This window comes from Dermatophagoides farinae, chromosome 9, assembly GCF_024713945.1.
Source record: "Dermatophagoides farinae isolate YC_2012a chromosome 9, ASM2471394v1, whole genome shotgun sequence".
In the NCBI taxonomy this organism is placed as follows: Eukaryota; Metazoa; Arthropoda; class Arachnida; order Sarcoptiformes; family Pyroglyphidae; genus Dermatophagoides; species Dermatophagoides farinae.
Window position 1 is genome coordinate 944,437 of NC_134685.1, and position 16,134 is coordinate 960,570.

General features: G+C 31.4%; 5 protein-coding genes and 1 long non-coding RNA gene across 9 annotated transcripts; 3 read left to right on the forward strand and 3 right to left on the reverse strand.

Annotated features, from left to right (window-relative positions):
* The first annotated feature begins 124 nt into the window (after positions 1-124).
* Positions 125-2,641, forward strand: Scamp (secretory carrier membrane protein). Its single transcript, XM_047061643.2, has 6 exons — positions 125-1,000; positions 1,070-1,604; positions 1,665-1,827; positions 1,887-1,988; positions 2,055-2,181; positions 2,237-2,641. Exons 1-6 carry the CDS (start codon positions 965-967, stop codon positions 2,435-2,437), a joined length of 1,164 nt encoding a protein of 387 aa, XP_046917599.1. The 5' UTR covers positions 125-964; the 3' UTR covers positions 2,438-2,641.
* Positions 2,183-5,112, reverse strand: Cog1 (conserved oligomeric Golgi complex subunit 1). The gene is made up of 2 exons (XM_047061637.2): positions 4,948-5,112; positions 2,183-4,886 (listed from the first exon to the last, which is right to left on the reverse strand). The coding sequence occupies exons 1-2, from the start codon at positions 5,103-5,105 to the stop codon at positions 2,630-2,632; spliced, it is 2,415 nt and encodes an 804-aa protein (XP_046917593.2). The 5' UTR covers positions 5,106-5,112; the 3' UTR covers positions 2,183-2,629.
* A 314-nt stretch (positions 5,113-5,426) lies between these two features.
* On the forward strand, positions 5,427-8,145 carry LOC124497948 (endoplasmic reticulum chaperone BiP). The gene is made up of 3 exons (XM_047061638.2): positions 5,427-5,906; positions 5,969-6,217; positions 6,284-8,145. The coding sequence occupies exons 1-3, from the start codon at positions 5,783-5,785 to the stop codon at positions 7,900-7,902; spliced, it is 1,992 nt and encodes a 663-aa protein (XP_046917594.2). The 5' UTR covers positions 5,427-5,782; the 3' UTR covers positions 7,903-8,145.
* On the reverse strand, positions 8,043-10,490 carry LOC142597809 (uncharacterized). Of its 3 annotated transcripts, XR_012832424.1 has the most exons (4): positions 10,204-10,490; positions 9,767-10,141; positions 9,013-9,701; positions 8,043-8,944 (listed from the first exon to the last, which is right to left on the reverse strand). It is a non-coding gene; the product is annotated as an uncharacterized LOC142597809 (long non-coding RNA). The 3 variants fall into 3 exon arrangements; XR_012832422.1 differs by having other exon boundaries at positions 9,013-10,141; XR_012832423.1 differs by having other exon boundaries at positions 9,013-10,141; positions 10,263-10,322.
* On the forward strand, positions 9,470-12,608 carry LOC124497960 (uncharacterized). 2 transcript variants are annotated; one of them, XM_047061653.2, is made up of 4 exons: positions 9,470-9,710; positions 9,845-9,926; positions 10,523-11,735; positions 11,808-12,608. In XM_047061653.2, exons 2-4 carry the CDS (start codon positions 9,872-9,874, stop codon positions 12,181-12,183), a joined length of 1,644 nt encoding a protein of 547 aa, XP_046917609.2. In that variant the 5' UTR covers positions 9,470-9,710; positions 9,845-9,871; the 3' UTR covers positions 12,184-12,608. The 2 variants fall into 2 exon arrangements, with proteins under 2 accessions (XP_046917609.2, XP_046917610.2); XM_047061654.2 differs by having other exon boundaries at positions 9,686-9,710; positions 9,842-9,926.
* LOC124497949 (ABC transporter G family member E23) lies at positions 12,265-15,900 on the reverse strand. Its single transcript, XM_047061639.2, is given in 7 exon segments — positions 12,265-12,885; positions 12,962-13,427; positions 13,486-14,305; positions 14,364-14,464; positions 14,534-14,639; positions 14,791-14,856; positions 14,858-15,900. Coding segments are annotated over 7 exon segments (2,490 nt in total). The 5' UTR covers positions 15,563-15,900; the 3' UTR covers positions 12,265-12,659.
* Between the last annotated feature and the right edge of the window lie 234 nt (positions 15,901-16,134).

Below are 16,134 nucleotides of genomic sequence, written 5' to 3' on the forward strand. Positions count from 1 at the left end.
AAACAAAAAAAAAATTTATTCATCCATTTCCTTTCGATAAAAGTGATGATCTACTACTATCGATAGTGAATGAAATTTTTTTTTTTTTTTTGTGAAACCATCGAACATCGAACATGCGCCCATCACTGTAAACTCGAAATGTTGGAAGGTATATGTGATGTGTTGTCGGTGTTTTTTCAATGTTTATATTCAATTACAGATTCATCTGCTGTAAAAGGCAAAAATTGTCAAAAAAAAATTTTTTTTTTCTGATTTTTGTCTGATTCATCAAATCTTTTCCATCATTTCATCATGAATCAACAGAATAATATCAATGCAAAATTTATGCAAAAATCAATAATTCATTCACCTTTGTCATTAAAAGTAGTAGTGGCATTCATATGAATTTTTTATTTCATTTCAAATTATCATGTCATCATTTTGATTTTTCATTCATTCATTCATTCATTCGAATAATCAACGTTTCTGCTACAGAAAACAAAAAAAAATCCATCAAATTTCTAATCTAGGTATTGCTGATGTGATTATTTATGAAAAAAAACCAAGAGCAAAATAAATAAATCGTATATATGTGCTGTAGCACCATATAGGAGTTTGTTTATATGATAATAAGCTTACCACCATATACACAAAAATCTATTATTTATCATCGTCATCATCATCAGTGATTTAAATTGGCAAACAACAACATTGCCTGTATTCATATACTCACTCGTTTGTGGTAGTTTTATGTTTGCATTTGTTTGTTTGTCAATTGCACACCATTTGATACATTGAAATCAAACAACAACAACAACAACAACAAAAAATATCAACTGAATCATCGTACAAAATTTTCTTTTTTTTCCTATTGATGGTTAAAATATTTTAATCGATTACTACTGTTCGATATAAATCAATCTCAAGTTTTGAAAATTTTTGAACTTTTCATTTCATCTGAAATTTGACTAGAAGAAAAAAAAATATGTCAACCTATAATTTTGAAAATGATCCATTTGCTGTAAGGCGTTTCTTTATATTGTTTTTTTTTTGGGTTTCTATAGTTCTTTGTTCACTTGTTTTTTTTCAGGATCCAGCAATAACAGCTGCAGCCAATTCTGGACAAAGAAATTCCAATAACAATGCAATATCAGCCGCTTCTGATGCATTCGATTATAATCCATTTGCAAATCAACCGACAGTAACGACTACAGCAACAACAACAACCGCTACGAATGTGGATCCATTTTCACCAACATTAGAAACAGCACCGGCTTCAACAGCAATCACATCACCAACTACAGCCATATTAAGTCCTACAAATGTTAATTTATCATATAATAATCCACCACAACAGCAACCAACAAATTCATCATCATCATCATCAAACAATATAACAGCTGAACAGCTTAGACAACGTCAAGAAGAATTGGATCGTAAAGCAGCCGAATTGGCAGCAAGAGAAGCTGAACTTCATCGTGCACAACGTTTGAATACAAGAGAGAATAATTTTCCACCATTACCAAGTTTTTTTCCATGTCAACCATGTTTTTATCAAGATATTAATGTTGAGATTGAAATTAATTTTCAGAATATCGTACGTCAAGTTTATCAATTATGGATGTGTAAGTTATAATCGTTTTGTGTGTGTATATGCGTTTATTCATTTTTTCTTTGAAAACAAGTCTATATCATAGCTTTGTTGGTCAATTTTATTGGATGTTTATTTGCATTCATCGAAGGTATACCGGAAAGTGCAGGAATGTTTAGTTTTTCATTGGTTACCATTGTGTTGTTTACACCATTATCATTCATCTGTTGGTTTCGACCATTATACAAGGCTTTCCGGTTCGTTTTTGTTTTTCGATGCTAATATTTCATGCTAATTTTTTTTTCTTCACACACAGAGATGATAGCTCGTTCAATTTTATGATTTTCTTTTTTGTTTTTTTCTGTCAATTGGTTCTATCATCTGTTTGGGCTTTAGGATTACCTGGTTCTGGTGGAATGTAAGTTTTTTCTATTTTATTTTTTTTATTTTATTTTGTCATTGAAAAATTATTTTTCAATTACAGTGGCCTAATTCAAACATTGAAATATTTTTCAACATCTGGAATATCTGGCTGGTTTCGTATAATTTGTTTATTATGTACGTTTGTTCTATCCTGTTATGCTTTGGCATCGGTTTATATTCTAATCAAGGTTTGTTATTGATTTTTTTTATTGTCTTGAAATTATTTTTGAATTTCAAATTTAGGTACATGGTATTTATCATAAAAGCGATCTTAGTATCCAAAAAGCACAGGCTGAATTCACTTCAAGAGTGATGAGTAATGAACGTGTACAACAAATGGCAACAAATGCAGCACAACAAGCTGCAAGACAAGCAATGAATCAGGCATTCAATCCACAACAACAACAACAACAACAATCTGAAGGTGGTGGATTTCGTTATTGAAAAAAAAAATTCGTTAAAATCATAATTATGTAACATATTGAAATTGAATTAATATATTGTGTATTTCTGTGTGTGTGTGTGTTATGATTGCTTTCTCTTTTCAAGAATCATAAAAAATATAATAATATTGGTTTCTTTTCAAGAAAAAAAAATTTTAAAAAATCATCCAATAATAAAATATATAATAAATCATCATTGTTTCAATAACATTGTTTTAAAATCTTCTCCATTACAGGAATGTATCAACATTAAATTATGGACATTCTCCTTATTCAAGCCACTACTATTCACATCTTTAGGATTTGAATTGTTCATTGTTCGTTCGAATAGTAAAAATCCAAATGTAATCTGATAGGATTTTTGCAATCGATAAACATTCGATTCTATATGTGGATGTATAAGATGCATATCGAATGGATCAATATTTGATTCCAATTCAGCCATCAATGCATTGATTGGTTCAAGATATTCACGTCGAAGTTGATCATCATGTTTGGTTTGAATGAACAATTTTTTCAAAAAGAATAGATCAAAATATAATTGTATTGAAATGATTTGTTTGGGTGATTTTAAAACGGGATCCATTAGTTTTGCCATAAGCTTCAAGGCATCACCGTAAAGTTTCATTATATGACGACCGATTAGATGAAGAATATTGATCAATACTTGTCTAGTGACCATGTGAGCACAAAATCGATTAATATCATTAGAAATATCATGTAAAACTTGATATGTTTCCAATGATAATTGTATTGGTACTTCAATAATCGTTTTAGATTGATCCTCTTGATCATTTGAAATGGTAATTGTTTCCCATAGGGAAAAATTCTTTAAAAATTGACTCAAATCAACAAATGACGTTGGATCAATACGGCTAAAATGTTCAGTGATAGTAAGATCGAACAGATTTTGTAGATAAGATTCATTCATCTGTCGAAGTTCGGATGAAATTTGTTTCCAACTAAGGCCATTCGTTTGTTGTTGATCACAGATTGAGAATATTTGACTAATTGATGGACATAAATCTGGTATTCGTTGGAATAGGACGGCACAAAAAAGTAGTAATGATTTTTGTCTTTTATCATTAACAGAATCAATTTGAATCTGAAGTGAACGAAGAAATTCAGCAATACTAGAATAAATTCGAATCAAAAAGGTTTGATGACTACGTTTGAATATGATAATATCTTCATAAAAAATAGATAATCTTTGGTTGATCATGTCGCATGTTTTTTGCACTAGACCATTAAAATCATTTATTCGTTGTGGTTGATTCGGTTCTTTCCAAACAAATTCAACAATATTCAGTTCACAATTCAACAAATTTTGTTCAATCATCGGTAATGATGTAATGAATGTCGTTTGAATGTATTTCAATTCAATTTCAGTAATTTCATACACTCTTGTTTCGAATGCAGCCATAAACCATTCGTTCCAAATGGATTGATTGACATCGACAATGGGCAAATTTTCCAATTTTGAATTTTCCATTAGCCATTGTTCGACAGAAGTTATTTCTTCGAATAACTCACGAATCGATCCAACAGATTTGAATTTTTGTTCAATTTTTTCATAAAATCTTGTCTTAATTGTTTGTATCCATTGAACAAGAGATGCTTTATCGAAAATAAACTTTTCATCCAAATCGATAGCAATTGAATCGTTTATGGTATAAAATAATAACTTTTCAGGCCATCGTATTCGCTGTACATGACTAGCTTGAATCAATTCGCTGACATGATTTGTCTTGCAAATTTCTTTTAAATGATTTTGGAGAGTACAATCCTGTGGTTCATCACTATCCGATTGATGATGAAATATTTTTGCACATTTTATCGTATTACAGGTAATATTCAATATACGTTGAATCAATATGGAAATTCGATCTGTCTCGTTGATTATTGTATCAATATTATTGGCTTGATTGTTGAGAAAATCTTCAATAATTTTGTTTGTTGAACAATTTTTCAATATTTTCAAATATGAAAATTTACAAGCAAATTTATCCAAATCAATCTCATTCTCCAATGATTGATCGGCAATCTGTTGCCAACAATTGCGAATTATTTGTGATTTTAGATTATGAATCGAATATAATTGTTGTGAACAAATATCTGAACATTGAAATGATTGTTGATCAGCCAAGTATTGTACAATACGATCACCATAATAACTACTATAAGTGGCAAGAAGAAAGTTTTCTTGATGTAAAAAATTCCATATTTGCAATGGTAGATCGAATAAAAACTTGCATACGGTTGCATTGGCAAAATAGTTTGCATTTAGCTGAAATTTTTCATGTTTTTGTTCAACAATGACCGGCCGCTGACCATCTTTATTATCCAGGACAGTTGTCGATAACTTTTTCAACGAACCAATCAATTGATTGATGGAGCTATTCATATTACCGAATGAATCGGTAGCACGAAATAATTCATTGTATCGTTCACTGTGGAAAAAAATTTATCATACAAAATATAAAAAAAACCAAAATCATCCAAATATCATACCCAATCAGTTGTTTTAAATCATTCTGTTTTTTCTCTACATCATTTTTTAGCTTTTGTTGTACCAAAATTACATCGGAAACTAAATAATTACGAAAAAGATGATCAACATTTGTTGATTCCATGATTTTGTTTTTGCCACATTCGAATGATTCATTCATTCAAAAACAATACTATTCGAATCTATTGTGACAAAATGGTCTGATCAATGTGTAAATAGTAATTTTAAAAATTATGGCTCCTTCTATTATTCACAAATCGAACCAAAATTATTCAATCCAGGTGAAAAATTCATAAATAAATTTTTTTATTGCAAAATAAAATAAAAAGAAATTCATGATAATAAAATCTTCCGGATAAAAAAAATTAATTCCAATCTAGATATATGAAAATGAAATTGTAACGAATTTGACCAATCAGCAATTGACGCGTTTGATAATGACGCGGCGGGTATAGAGCTCCTCGAACCGGTCGAATAGGCCGTCCAATTCATGTGTGTGTGTGTGTGTCTGTATTGAGTCAAGGGAAGCATGACATGAATGAATGAATGAATGCAACGCTTCAATTATACCACAACAACAATATATCTGAAACGTGTCCATATTCTGGTTATTTGATGGGGCGCGCATGACTGTGTCTGTATCTGTGTGTGTGTGATTAACGAATCAATTCTTGAATCATCTCATTTTTTTGACAAATTCATTCATCTTATCTTCTATATTTATATTCTGTCTATTCATTTTGATTGTTTTTTTTGTGGTAATAAAAAAACTATTTTTCGATTGTAAATATTCTATAGAGACAGCGGTGATCAATCAAATATTCTTTTAAAAAGAAAATGACGAGATTATCGCTGATGTTAATATTTATGGTCGTATGTTTGATTACGTTCGGTTGGGCAAAAGAAAAAGATAGTGGTAAAGATAAACAAGATGTCGGTACAGTTATCGGTATCGATTTGGGTAAGTTTCGAATGATGAAATGTCGTTTGAATTAATGATCCAATTATTGATTGTGTATATAGGTACAACATATTCATGTGTGGGTGTATTCAAAAATGGCCGTGTAGAAATCATTCCAAATGATCAGGGTAATCGTATCACACCATCATATGTGGCATTCACAGCTGAAGGTGAACGTTTAATTGGTGATGCGGCTAAAAATCAATTGACCAGTAATCCAGAAAACACTGTGTTCGATGTTAAACGTTTGATTGGTCGTGAATGGGGTGATTCAACTGTACAATCTGATATTAAATTTTTCCCATTCAAAGGTAATTAGGTTTTTATTCTCAGTATTTTGATTAGTTGATTATCATTACTCTTTTTTTCTTTGATAGTGATCGAAAAGAATGCCAAACCTCATATTAAAGTTGAAACCGGGTCTGGAACAAAAGTTTTTGCACCGGAAGAAATCAGTGCAATGGTATTGACTAAAATGAAGGAAACGGCTGAAGCATATCTGGGCAAGAAGGTCACACATGCTGTCGTAACAGTTCCAGCCTATTTCAATGATGCTCAACGTCAAGCCACCAAAGATGCCGGTACGATTGCTGGATTAAATGTCATGCGAATCATCAACGAGCCTACTGCCGCTGCAATTGCTTACGGTTTGGACAAAAAGGAAGGTGAAAAAAATATCCTTGTGTTCGATCTTGGTGGTGGTACTTTTGATGTATCTTTGCTCACCATCGATAATGGCGTATTCGAAGTAGTCGCTACAAATGGTGATACTCATCTTGGTGGTGAAGATTTCGATCAACGAGTAATGGAACATTTCATTAAATTGTACAAGAAAAAGACCGGCAAAGATATTCGAAGTGATAACCGAGCCGTCCAGAAATTGAGACGTGAAGTTGAAAAAGCCAAACGTACACTCAGTGGTGCCCATCAAGCTCGAATTGAAATCGAATCAATGTTTGAAGGTGAAGACTTTAGTGAAGTTCTTACTCGTGCCAAGTTTGAAGAATTGAACATGGATTTGTTCCGATCAACATTGAAACCTGTACAAAAGGTATTGGAAGATTCAGATTTGCAAAAGAAAGATATCGATGAAATCGTATTGGTTGGTGGTTCGACTCGAATTCCGAAAATCCAACAATTAGTCAAAGAATTCTTCAATGGAAAAGAACCAACCCGTGGCATTAATCCCGATGAAGCTGTAGCTTATGGTGCTGCCGTCCAAGCTGGTGTGTTGTCTGGTGAAGAGAACACTGGTGAATTGGTATTGTTGGATGTTAATCCATTGACCATGGGTATCGAAACTGTTGGTGGTGTCATGACTAAATTGATTCCAAGAAACACTGTAATACCGACCAAAAAATCACAAATTTTCTCGACTGCATCCGATAATCAAAACACGGTTACAATCAAAGTATACGAAGGTGAACGACCAATGACCAAAGATAACCATTTGTTGGGCAAATTTGATTTGACTGGTATTCCACCTGCTCCTCGTGGTGTTCCACAAATTGAAGTCACATTTGAAATCGATGTAAATGGTATTCTCAAAGTGACGGCCGAAGATAAAGGAACTGGTAACAAGGAAAAAATTACTATTACAAATGATCACAATCGATTAACACCGGAAGATATTGAACGAATGATCAAAGAGGCAGAAAAATTTTCCGATGAAGACAAAAAGATCAAAGAACGTGTTGAAGCTAAAAATGAATTGGAATCATATGCATATTCATTGAAAAACCAAATGGGTGATAAAGAAAAATTGGGTGGAAAACTGAATGATGATGATAAATCAACAATGGAAAAAGCTATTGATGAAGCAATCAAATGGTTAGATTCAAATAGTGAAGCTGATGTTGAAGAATTTAAAGCACAGAAAAAACAATTGGAAGATACTGTACAACCGATTATTGCTAAATTATATGCAAGTGGTACTGGTGGTGCTGGTGCTGGTGCTGAGGGTGAGGGTGATGAATCAGCTAAAGATGAACTTTAATATTGATAAATAAATAAATAAATAACCAAATTCGATACATTTCAAAAAAAAAAATAGTTTTACTTCAGTTTTCTTTCTTTCAAATTTTTTTTTCTACAATTCTCCATATATACTTATATAAAAATGTGTATTCTTCATGATTTTTGGTTTCATCCACAAATACAAAATATAATTTGTATATTTATTCTATAAATGATGATGATGAAAAATTATTATTAAAATGCAAATATAAATATGAATCAACAATGATGGGAAATGAATTTTGAATCTATATAAATAAAAACATGGAAAGGATTCAAATTCGAATGTTTTGCATGCATGCATGCATATGTGTGTGTGTATGTTGAGATTCGAATCTATAGATAAAGAGAAATAGAGAAAGTTTTGTTTTGAAAACAAAAAAAAAATTTTTCGTTTTCGTTTTTGTTCATGGATGATTATAAATGATGATGATGATGATCATGATCATCATGATTATTGGCTACAATGTTTTCATTTACCCCATAAAAGACCTTTGTACTAATGGATGGACTATATGTAGACAAATGGCTTGGAGATATGGAATGAATGAATGAATTGGCCACACATTTACTTAGGAGATGATGAAGGTTATCATCATAATGAATTAATATGATGATTTTGATCCTATGGCTAGCCATTCCTGAATGTCGATGTTTTTGTTTTTGTTATTATTATTATTGTTGTTGTTGAGTTTATATATTCAAAATTCGAATGAGAAATAATAATAACAATAACATGGACATAGACGATCATCATAATCATCATTAACCTCCATTTCATTTGTTATGTCAATTGTTACAATGTTTATCATCATCAGCAACAAATTTTTTTTTTTACTAACCAAAAATGGTCAATCAATTGATTCTATTTGAATTCAATATTTTCTATTCGTTGTTGTTGTCGTTGTTAGTAGATAAACCTTGGATACGCGTTTTTTACATGGCCAAATAAAAATCAATTCGTTTGGTCACCTAGGTATCCATTAATGATGATGATTAATCCATTATGGGATAGGGACGGTCTATGGTAGAGAGACAAAAAAAAACATTTTTTTTAGGGATTAGATCGAAATAATATTTAATCCGTTACCATTGGTTTTGGTGATGATGATGAAGGTGGTCGTTGTTAATCGATCCTGTTGCATGTTGATCCAATCACATATTCATCATGTGAGCAAATAATTAGCAACAAAAAAAAAGAGACCCGAAACATAAAAAAAGGATATCGGGGCAAACGAAATCGAAATGTTTTTCATCATGATGATGATGATGGAATCTTCTACAAGTAGGACTAGAAAAACACATACAATTCCCCCCATTATCATCAACATTCGATATTGGCCCATTGGTTTGTCGGTATTTTTATCCAAAACATTTTTTTTTTTTTCGTTCATTCGTTTGTTCGCTGTCCAAAAGTTATTCGTCGTCGTCGTCGTCGTTATCGTTGTCGATGTTGTTGTTGTTGTTGTTTTCATTATCGTCATTTTGATTCGTATCGGATTGGTAATCATAATATTTTGTTTCGTTTGCCATCATCATAATCATTTGTTGCATGTTTGTATCAACATCATCATCATCATCATCATTTAGGATCGGCATTTTCTTGGTTGTCGAATTCGTTGATTGTCGAATGTTGCATCGAATCGAATGTTGTTGCTTTTTTTTTGTTTTTCATATGCAAAGCGTGCCTTCGAATGTGTTTGAATTCACTGGTTGTTCGATCGAAATGTTTCGTCAAAATTATACATCATCATAATCATCATCAAACCGAATTGATGCCTTGTTTAGGTGCATAAAGATTTTAATTTTTTTTTTTATTTTTCAATAACAAAATTTTTTCCTACCTGATTTCTATTCTTCGGTGGTTGGCGTTTTTGTGTCGTCACATCATCAATCATCAAAAATCTGGATCAAATCAGCAGAAAATAGCCGGAAATAAATAATAAACAATGATGAATGAATTAGAACCAAAATTTGCAAATCTTCTTGGTTTGAATACATCTGGTAGGTGTAAATCTTTTTTTCCTGGTTCGAGCAAATTAAGAAATTCCATGAATCAACAACGATGTTTGTGTTTTGAGCAATTTCAAAATGTTTTTTTGTTGTTGTTTCAATGTTTATTTTGTTCAAATAATTTTGTTGTTGTTGTTGTTTATTTGTTTGTTTGTTTGGTTGGTTGACCGATGTGTTCGGGTGTTGTTGGTTGATCTATAGGTTGTCTATATTTTGAATAAATAAAGATTATTATTATTATGAAAAAAAAAAACAAAAACAAACTAACCAGATTAAACGTGTGTGTGTTGTGTATGTTTAGGTTGTGTCAAGTTGTAACAATCTTACCGTTACGAATTTTTCCAATTATCATCAACAATTTTTTGGAATTTTTGTTGTTGTTGTTGTCGTTTGATTTGTATTATATATTTTTATAAATACATTGATGATGATGATGAATTCAAATCAATCAATATTTACAAAACAATCATTAAAAAAAAATATTTTTCTTTCTCATTTTTTTTCGGTGTGTTTTTAAATCAAAAAAAAACAAACAAAATTCTTTCATAATCAATAAATTTTTTTTTGAACAAAAACAATTCACCAAGAGTTATCCGTACAAATATCGAATCGAACATCAGTCATCTATCAACCATCGATAGTATCGGCTGCAGTAGCAGCTGCCGATATCGTTCCTAATATCGTTTCATCAGCTACGTCATTGATTTCATCGGCTAATCATAATGATCAAATATTAGCAACGACAACGACAACATCGTCTTTGACGACGACGGCCACAACGGATTCAAAAACGCAATTAAAATTATTATCACGATCAACAGTAACGGATATTCAACAACAACAACAGCAGCAGCAGCAACAACAACAAAGAATTTCAACGGAAACGGTACAGAATCTGATTAATCATCATCATCATCAACAGCAGCAGCAGCAACAACAACAACAACAACAACAACATCATGAACAACAACAACAACAATCATCAACAAATACTACCGTACAGGATTTGGCAAACAATGATGGTGCTGGTGATGAAAAAACTAAACCACCATATTCATATGTTGCACTCATAACGATGGCCATACAAAGTACACCAGAAAAACGTTTACCATTATCAAGTATTTATGAATTCATTTATACAAAATATCCATTCTATAAAAAAGAAGAAAAAGGATGGCAAAATAGTATTCGACATAATCTTAGCCTAAATGATTGTTTTATTAAAATTCCACGTGAAGAAACAAATACATCTGAACGGAAAGGTAATAATTGGGCATTACATCCATTATTTGAAAATATGTTCGAAGAAGGAAATTATAGAAGAAGAAAAAAGATTAAAAAAAATCGTCATAATCATCCATATGATACGAAATTATATCCATCATTGACACATCATAAACATCAAAATCATCATACACATTCGAATCAATCAACTGGAATGATTTCTCATCAATCAGCATATGCTGATCGTCGTGTTCATCATATTGGCCATTCAAATACATCGGCAATTACATTGGCTGCAGCACATGCACATGGAATGGTTCCAACAAATTTAGCACCAATACCGGCATCAACATTTACATTATCAAATGATCGTACAATGATTGGTAATGTAAATGATTCAACTGGAACAGTATCAGCAACAGGTATGAATACTGTTCGCCATCATTCACATCATTCACATCATCATCATACTGGTTATTTTAATAATCCATATCATCAAACATCTGGTACATCAACAAATTCATCATCGATTAATGATGCTGCTACTTATTGGTCATTACCTAGCCTACAATATAGGTATGATTAACAAAGAAATTTTTTTCAAAATTCGAATTTAAAATTTTTTTCTTTTTTTTCAAAATGAATTAGTACAAATCCATCATCAGCTACTACATATGGATCAACAAACAATGCATTCAATTCTTGTCCATCAACAATCAATTTAACGACAGCCACAACAGCAACATCGACAAATACAAATAATTCAACAACATTGGTGACATCATTTGTTGAACATCGTGCAGCAGCAGCAGCCGCTGCTGCTGCTGCGGCCGCTGCGGTTGCAAGAAATGTATCATCCAACGAACTTTGTGGTACTGGTGGTGGTGGTGGTGGTGATGTAACAAATGATGGTACAACATCATCCGGTTCTACAGTGGCTACATCCACTGGAATTTTACCACCAATTCTATTTGGCAATGCTAATGCTATGATACATCCACAATTTCGTTATAATCCATATTGAAAATATTGAATTGGGATCTTTTTTTTTTTTTTTTTTACACGAATTTTTTACCAAAAAATTTTTTTTTGTTGTCAACAAATGAATGCCGTCAATACTTTACTATGTTTTTAAAAAAAAAAATATTACAAATTAAAATTTAAGAAAAAAAAATACCGGCAATTAAATTAAAATGATGATGATGATGATTGAAAACTTTTCAAATGACCAGTGTTTGTGTTTATTGTTGAATAAACTGGATATATTATCGGTATTTCTGGATCATGATGATGATTATGTTTCGGTTTGTTTTGTGATATATGATTTTTATCTTATTTAGCTGAGCTATGAAAATAAGTCATCTACAATTTTGATGTGTGTACACGTGTGTGTGTTGATTTTTTTTTTTAAATTTTTTCGGAATATTTCTTGGCACGTTGGTTTCTGTTTTGTTTTGTCTTATTTTTGGTTGAATTATTATTATGATGATGATGATCAGGTCAACAGGTGGTTGGTTTACGTGAATATCGTAATACAAGATATCCCATTAATCGAAATAATAATAGAAATAATAACAATATTATTGTATTGAACCATATTGGTAATGGTTTAGTATCTGGATTCATTAGATCTAAATTTGATTCCAATTCAAATTTTGGAATGTATGCAGATTTTTTATCCAATGATTGATTACAATATTGGAATTTCGATAACGATTCGGAACATCTAGATTTAAATGATTGTAGAAAAAAGATTAAGATTAAAAGGGCCAACAAACAAAAAACTTTAATTTTAAACTTACCTGAGATTTGTTCCACCAAATTCAATTAGCTGCATATTTTGAAATGCATAATAAATAATAGAAAAATAACGTGTCCATGAAAGCCATGATGGTATAGCTGCATAATAACCGGCAAATAACATTGTTGATAATGAATATAATGCCGAAATGGTAACGGAAACTTCAATATTTGAACACAATGCACCGATAAATAGGCCAAAACTTTGAGCACAAATTATTGATATGATAAGAAAAAACCATAAATAAATGGCCGTAATGAAACAAGTCCATCCTAACATTGGATATGATATGATAAAGAATACGGTTGGCAATGCAATGGTAAGAGGTAATTCCCCAATCATTTTAGCAATATAATATGCAGATAATCTATAAGCACCGGATGATCGTTCCTTATTAATAACTTGACGTTCAGGTGGGAATGATAATAATGCTTGAAATAGGCCAAATTGCATCCAATAAGTAGTGGCTGTTATTGATATAATAATAATAAAATTGTAGAAAAAAAAACAAAGAAAAAATCTTACCAAAAAACATCCAACCACGAATATCATTCATTGTATCTTCTTTGCGTTCAATTTGAAACCAAAGTAATCCAACAACCAATGCCAGACCAATAGTTTGAATCCAATTCAATTTCGATAACATTCGATGTCGTGCTTCAAGAAAATTTCGTTCAGTCAATACTTTGACCTGTGTCCATAATGTTGTTGGCCATTTACGTTCCTTATTATTATTCGAATGTTCAATTTCACCATTTGCCATTATTTTCGAATGATGATGATTATGGTTTTTCTTCGTTTCACATTCATCACGAATATAAGAATTTGATGAAAATGTAGAGCTACGATCAGACCAAGATGACCGACCCGAATCATTATCGCTTGGAAATTTATGATGATTATAATCAGATGAATGATGATGATGATGGTGGTGGTGGTCATCATCGTGATGATGGTCATCATGATGTGGATGATCATGAACATCAATGGTTTGAAGATCAATTTTTTTCAATATTTTCGGTGATTTAGGTAATTCTTTAGCTGCATCAATAATTTTCAAATGACAATCATTATCTTTAATTTTTTCCAATATAAATTCAGCCGGATTATAATGTATATTGATACAATAACCAATACGAGTGAAAAATGGTACAACATCATGTGTATTGCCAAAATAAGCCGATTGACCATTAGACAGTAGCAATAAATTATCCAACATGTAAAACATTTTCGATGACGGTTGATGTATAGACATGATAATCGTTTTCTTTCGTTTTAGGGCAAAATTTTTCAATATTTGTATCAATTTATGTGCTGTACATGAATCAAGGCCAGATGTTGGTTCCTATGAGCAAAATCGATTAACATTGTGATTGCTAAGCCAAAAATTTGATTATACTTACATCAAGAATCAAAACACTTGGATTTGTCAACAATTCACAGGCAATATTTGCTCGTTTCTTTTCACCACCTGATAGGCCACGATGACAAATGTCACCGATTACTAAAAAAAAATGAAGGGTTTGTCGAATGAGAAAACTTGAAAATGAAAATAACGATAACATTGACTTACTTGTATTTTCACAATTTTTTAGCTGCAATTCTTCAATTATTTTATCAACCAATGTTAATTTTTCATTATTCATCATCGATTCTGGCAATCGAAGTCTTGCCGTATACTTTGAATTGAATTGAATTGAAAAAAATTGAAAAATAACAAAAATTAATTCCAACATTCATGGATAGATGTCATTGGTTTCAATTTTTTTTCACGGTTTGAATTTAAACGAAAAATTTTCCCGCCCATTTTTTTTTTATCCATCCACTTACCATTAATGTTTGTTTCAATGTAAGATTTGGAAAAAATATATCCTGTTGTAGTACATAACATATACGGACGACGAAGTTGTTTATTCATCGATTGTCCATTCATTGATATATCACCACTGATTGATGGTTTTGTACGTCCACTTAATATATTTAAAAATGTTGTTTTACCACTACCGGATGGACCCATAATGGCCAATATTTGACCAGGGCTAGCATAGCCATCAATATTTGAAAGAATTGAACGATAATTTGATGATGACGATGATAACGTTGATGATCGGCCACCATTATTACAATCTTTTATACAATGATGATCATATTTAATTGAATGTGATATTTGTTTGAATATTAATTCAATTTCATTATAATTATTATTATTCAATGGTTTATGTAGTAGACCATCATCATGATGATGATGATCATGGACAACAAAATCATCATCAACTTGACAATCATCATCAATATTTAAAAATGTTTCATTATCATGATGATGATGATGATGATGATGATGAGAATGATGATGATGATCATTATTATTCTTATTATCATAGGAATCAACATTAGCCATTATAATATGTTGCGTTGAAAACTGTGTTAATGGATCATCACAAATATCAATTGATGATTCATATGATTGATGATGATGATGGCGATGATGAAGATTCGAATTATTCATTTCGATATCACCGTTATTTGATGATGATGATGATGATGACGGTGATGATTCTTGATGGTCATGTTGTTGTTGTTGTTGTTCGATGAAATAAGACATTTTTCTGTAATTTGAAAAACGGAATAAATTCAAAGTTCCACATACACACACACAAACAATCGATATGTGTGTGTGTGTGTCGATGTACACCTCCAGATCAAATGATCAAAATGTTACTGGAACTGGAAAATTTTTTTTTTGTTTTGTTTTGTTTTGTTTCTTTCGATGATTCGATACGAAGGAAGATTGTTTAAGGACCGGTCATTCAGTAATACACACACACACAAATATACTCTACTACCCGAATGGTACCGTGATACACCTTTTTTTTGTTTGTTTGATGTTTTTTTTTCTTTCTTTCTTCTCATTATATTTGGTGACCGAGTGACTCAGTGACCTTTCTGTCTCTCTCTCTCTCTCTCTTCTTTATTTTGTTCTCTGAATCTTTATTTCTCACACACACACACACACACAAATACTCTCTGAATTGGAATTTCTTCTTTATATTCATTCAGGATGTTTTTGATTATAGAACTTTTGATATAAATGAGAAACAAAAAAAGAGAGAGAGACTGTTTGTTTGATGATGATGATGATGATTATGTTTAGAAGAAACAAGATTTCTTTCTTGA

Coding starts and splice junctions, on each gene's coding strand:
- Scamp (XM_047061643.2), top strand. CDS start 965: ATGTCAACCTATAATTTTGAAAATGATCCATTTGCT. Junction 1,001..1,069: donor TTGAAAATGATCCATTTGCT/GTAAGGCGTTTC, acceptor GTTTTTTTTCAG/GATCCAGCAATAACAGCTGC. Junction 1,828..1,886: donor CCATTATACAAGGCTTTCCG/GTTCGTTTTTGT, acceptor CTTCACACACAG/AGATGATAGCTCGTTCAATT.
- Cog1 (XM_047061637.2), bottom strand. CDS start 5,105: ATGAATGAATCATTCGAATGTGGCAAAAACAAAATCATGGAATCAACA. Junction 4,887..4,947: donor GATTTAAAACAACTGATTGG/GTATGATATTTG, acceptor TTTTTTCCACAG/TGAACGATACAATGAATTAT.
- LOC124497948 (XM_047061638.2), top strand. CDS start 5,783: ATGACGAGATTATCGCTGATGTTAATATTTATGGTCGTATGTTTGATT. Junction 5,907..5,968: donor AGTTATCGGTATCGATTTGG/GTAAGTTTCGAA, acceptor TTGTGTATATAG/GTACAACATATTCATGTGTG. Junction 6,218..6,283: donor TAAATTTTTCCCATTCAAAG/GTAATTAGGTTT, acceptor TTTCTTTGATAG/TGATCGAAAAGAATGCCAAA.
- LOC124497960 (XM_047061653.2), top strand. CDS start 9,872: ATGATGAATGAATTAGAACCAAAATTTGCAAATCTTCTTGGTTTGAAT. Junction 9,927..10,522: donor TCTTGGTTTGAATACATCTG/GTAGGTGTAAAT, acceptor CAATTCACCAAG/AGTTATCCGTACAAATATCG. Junction 11,736..11,807: donor TTACCTAGCCTACAATATAG/GTATGATTAACA, acceptor AAAATGAATTAG/TACAAATCCATCATCAGCTA.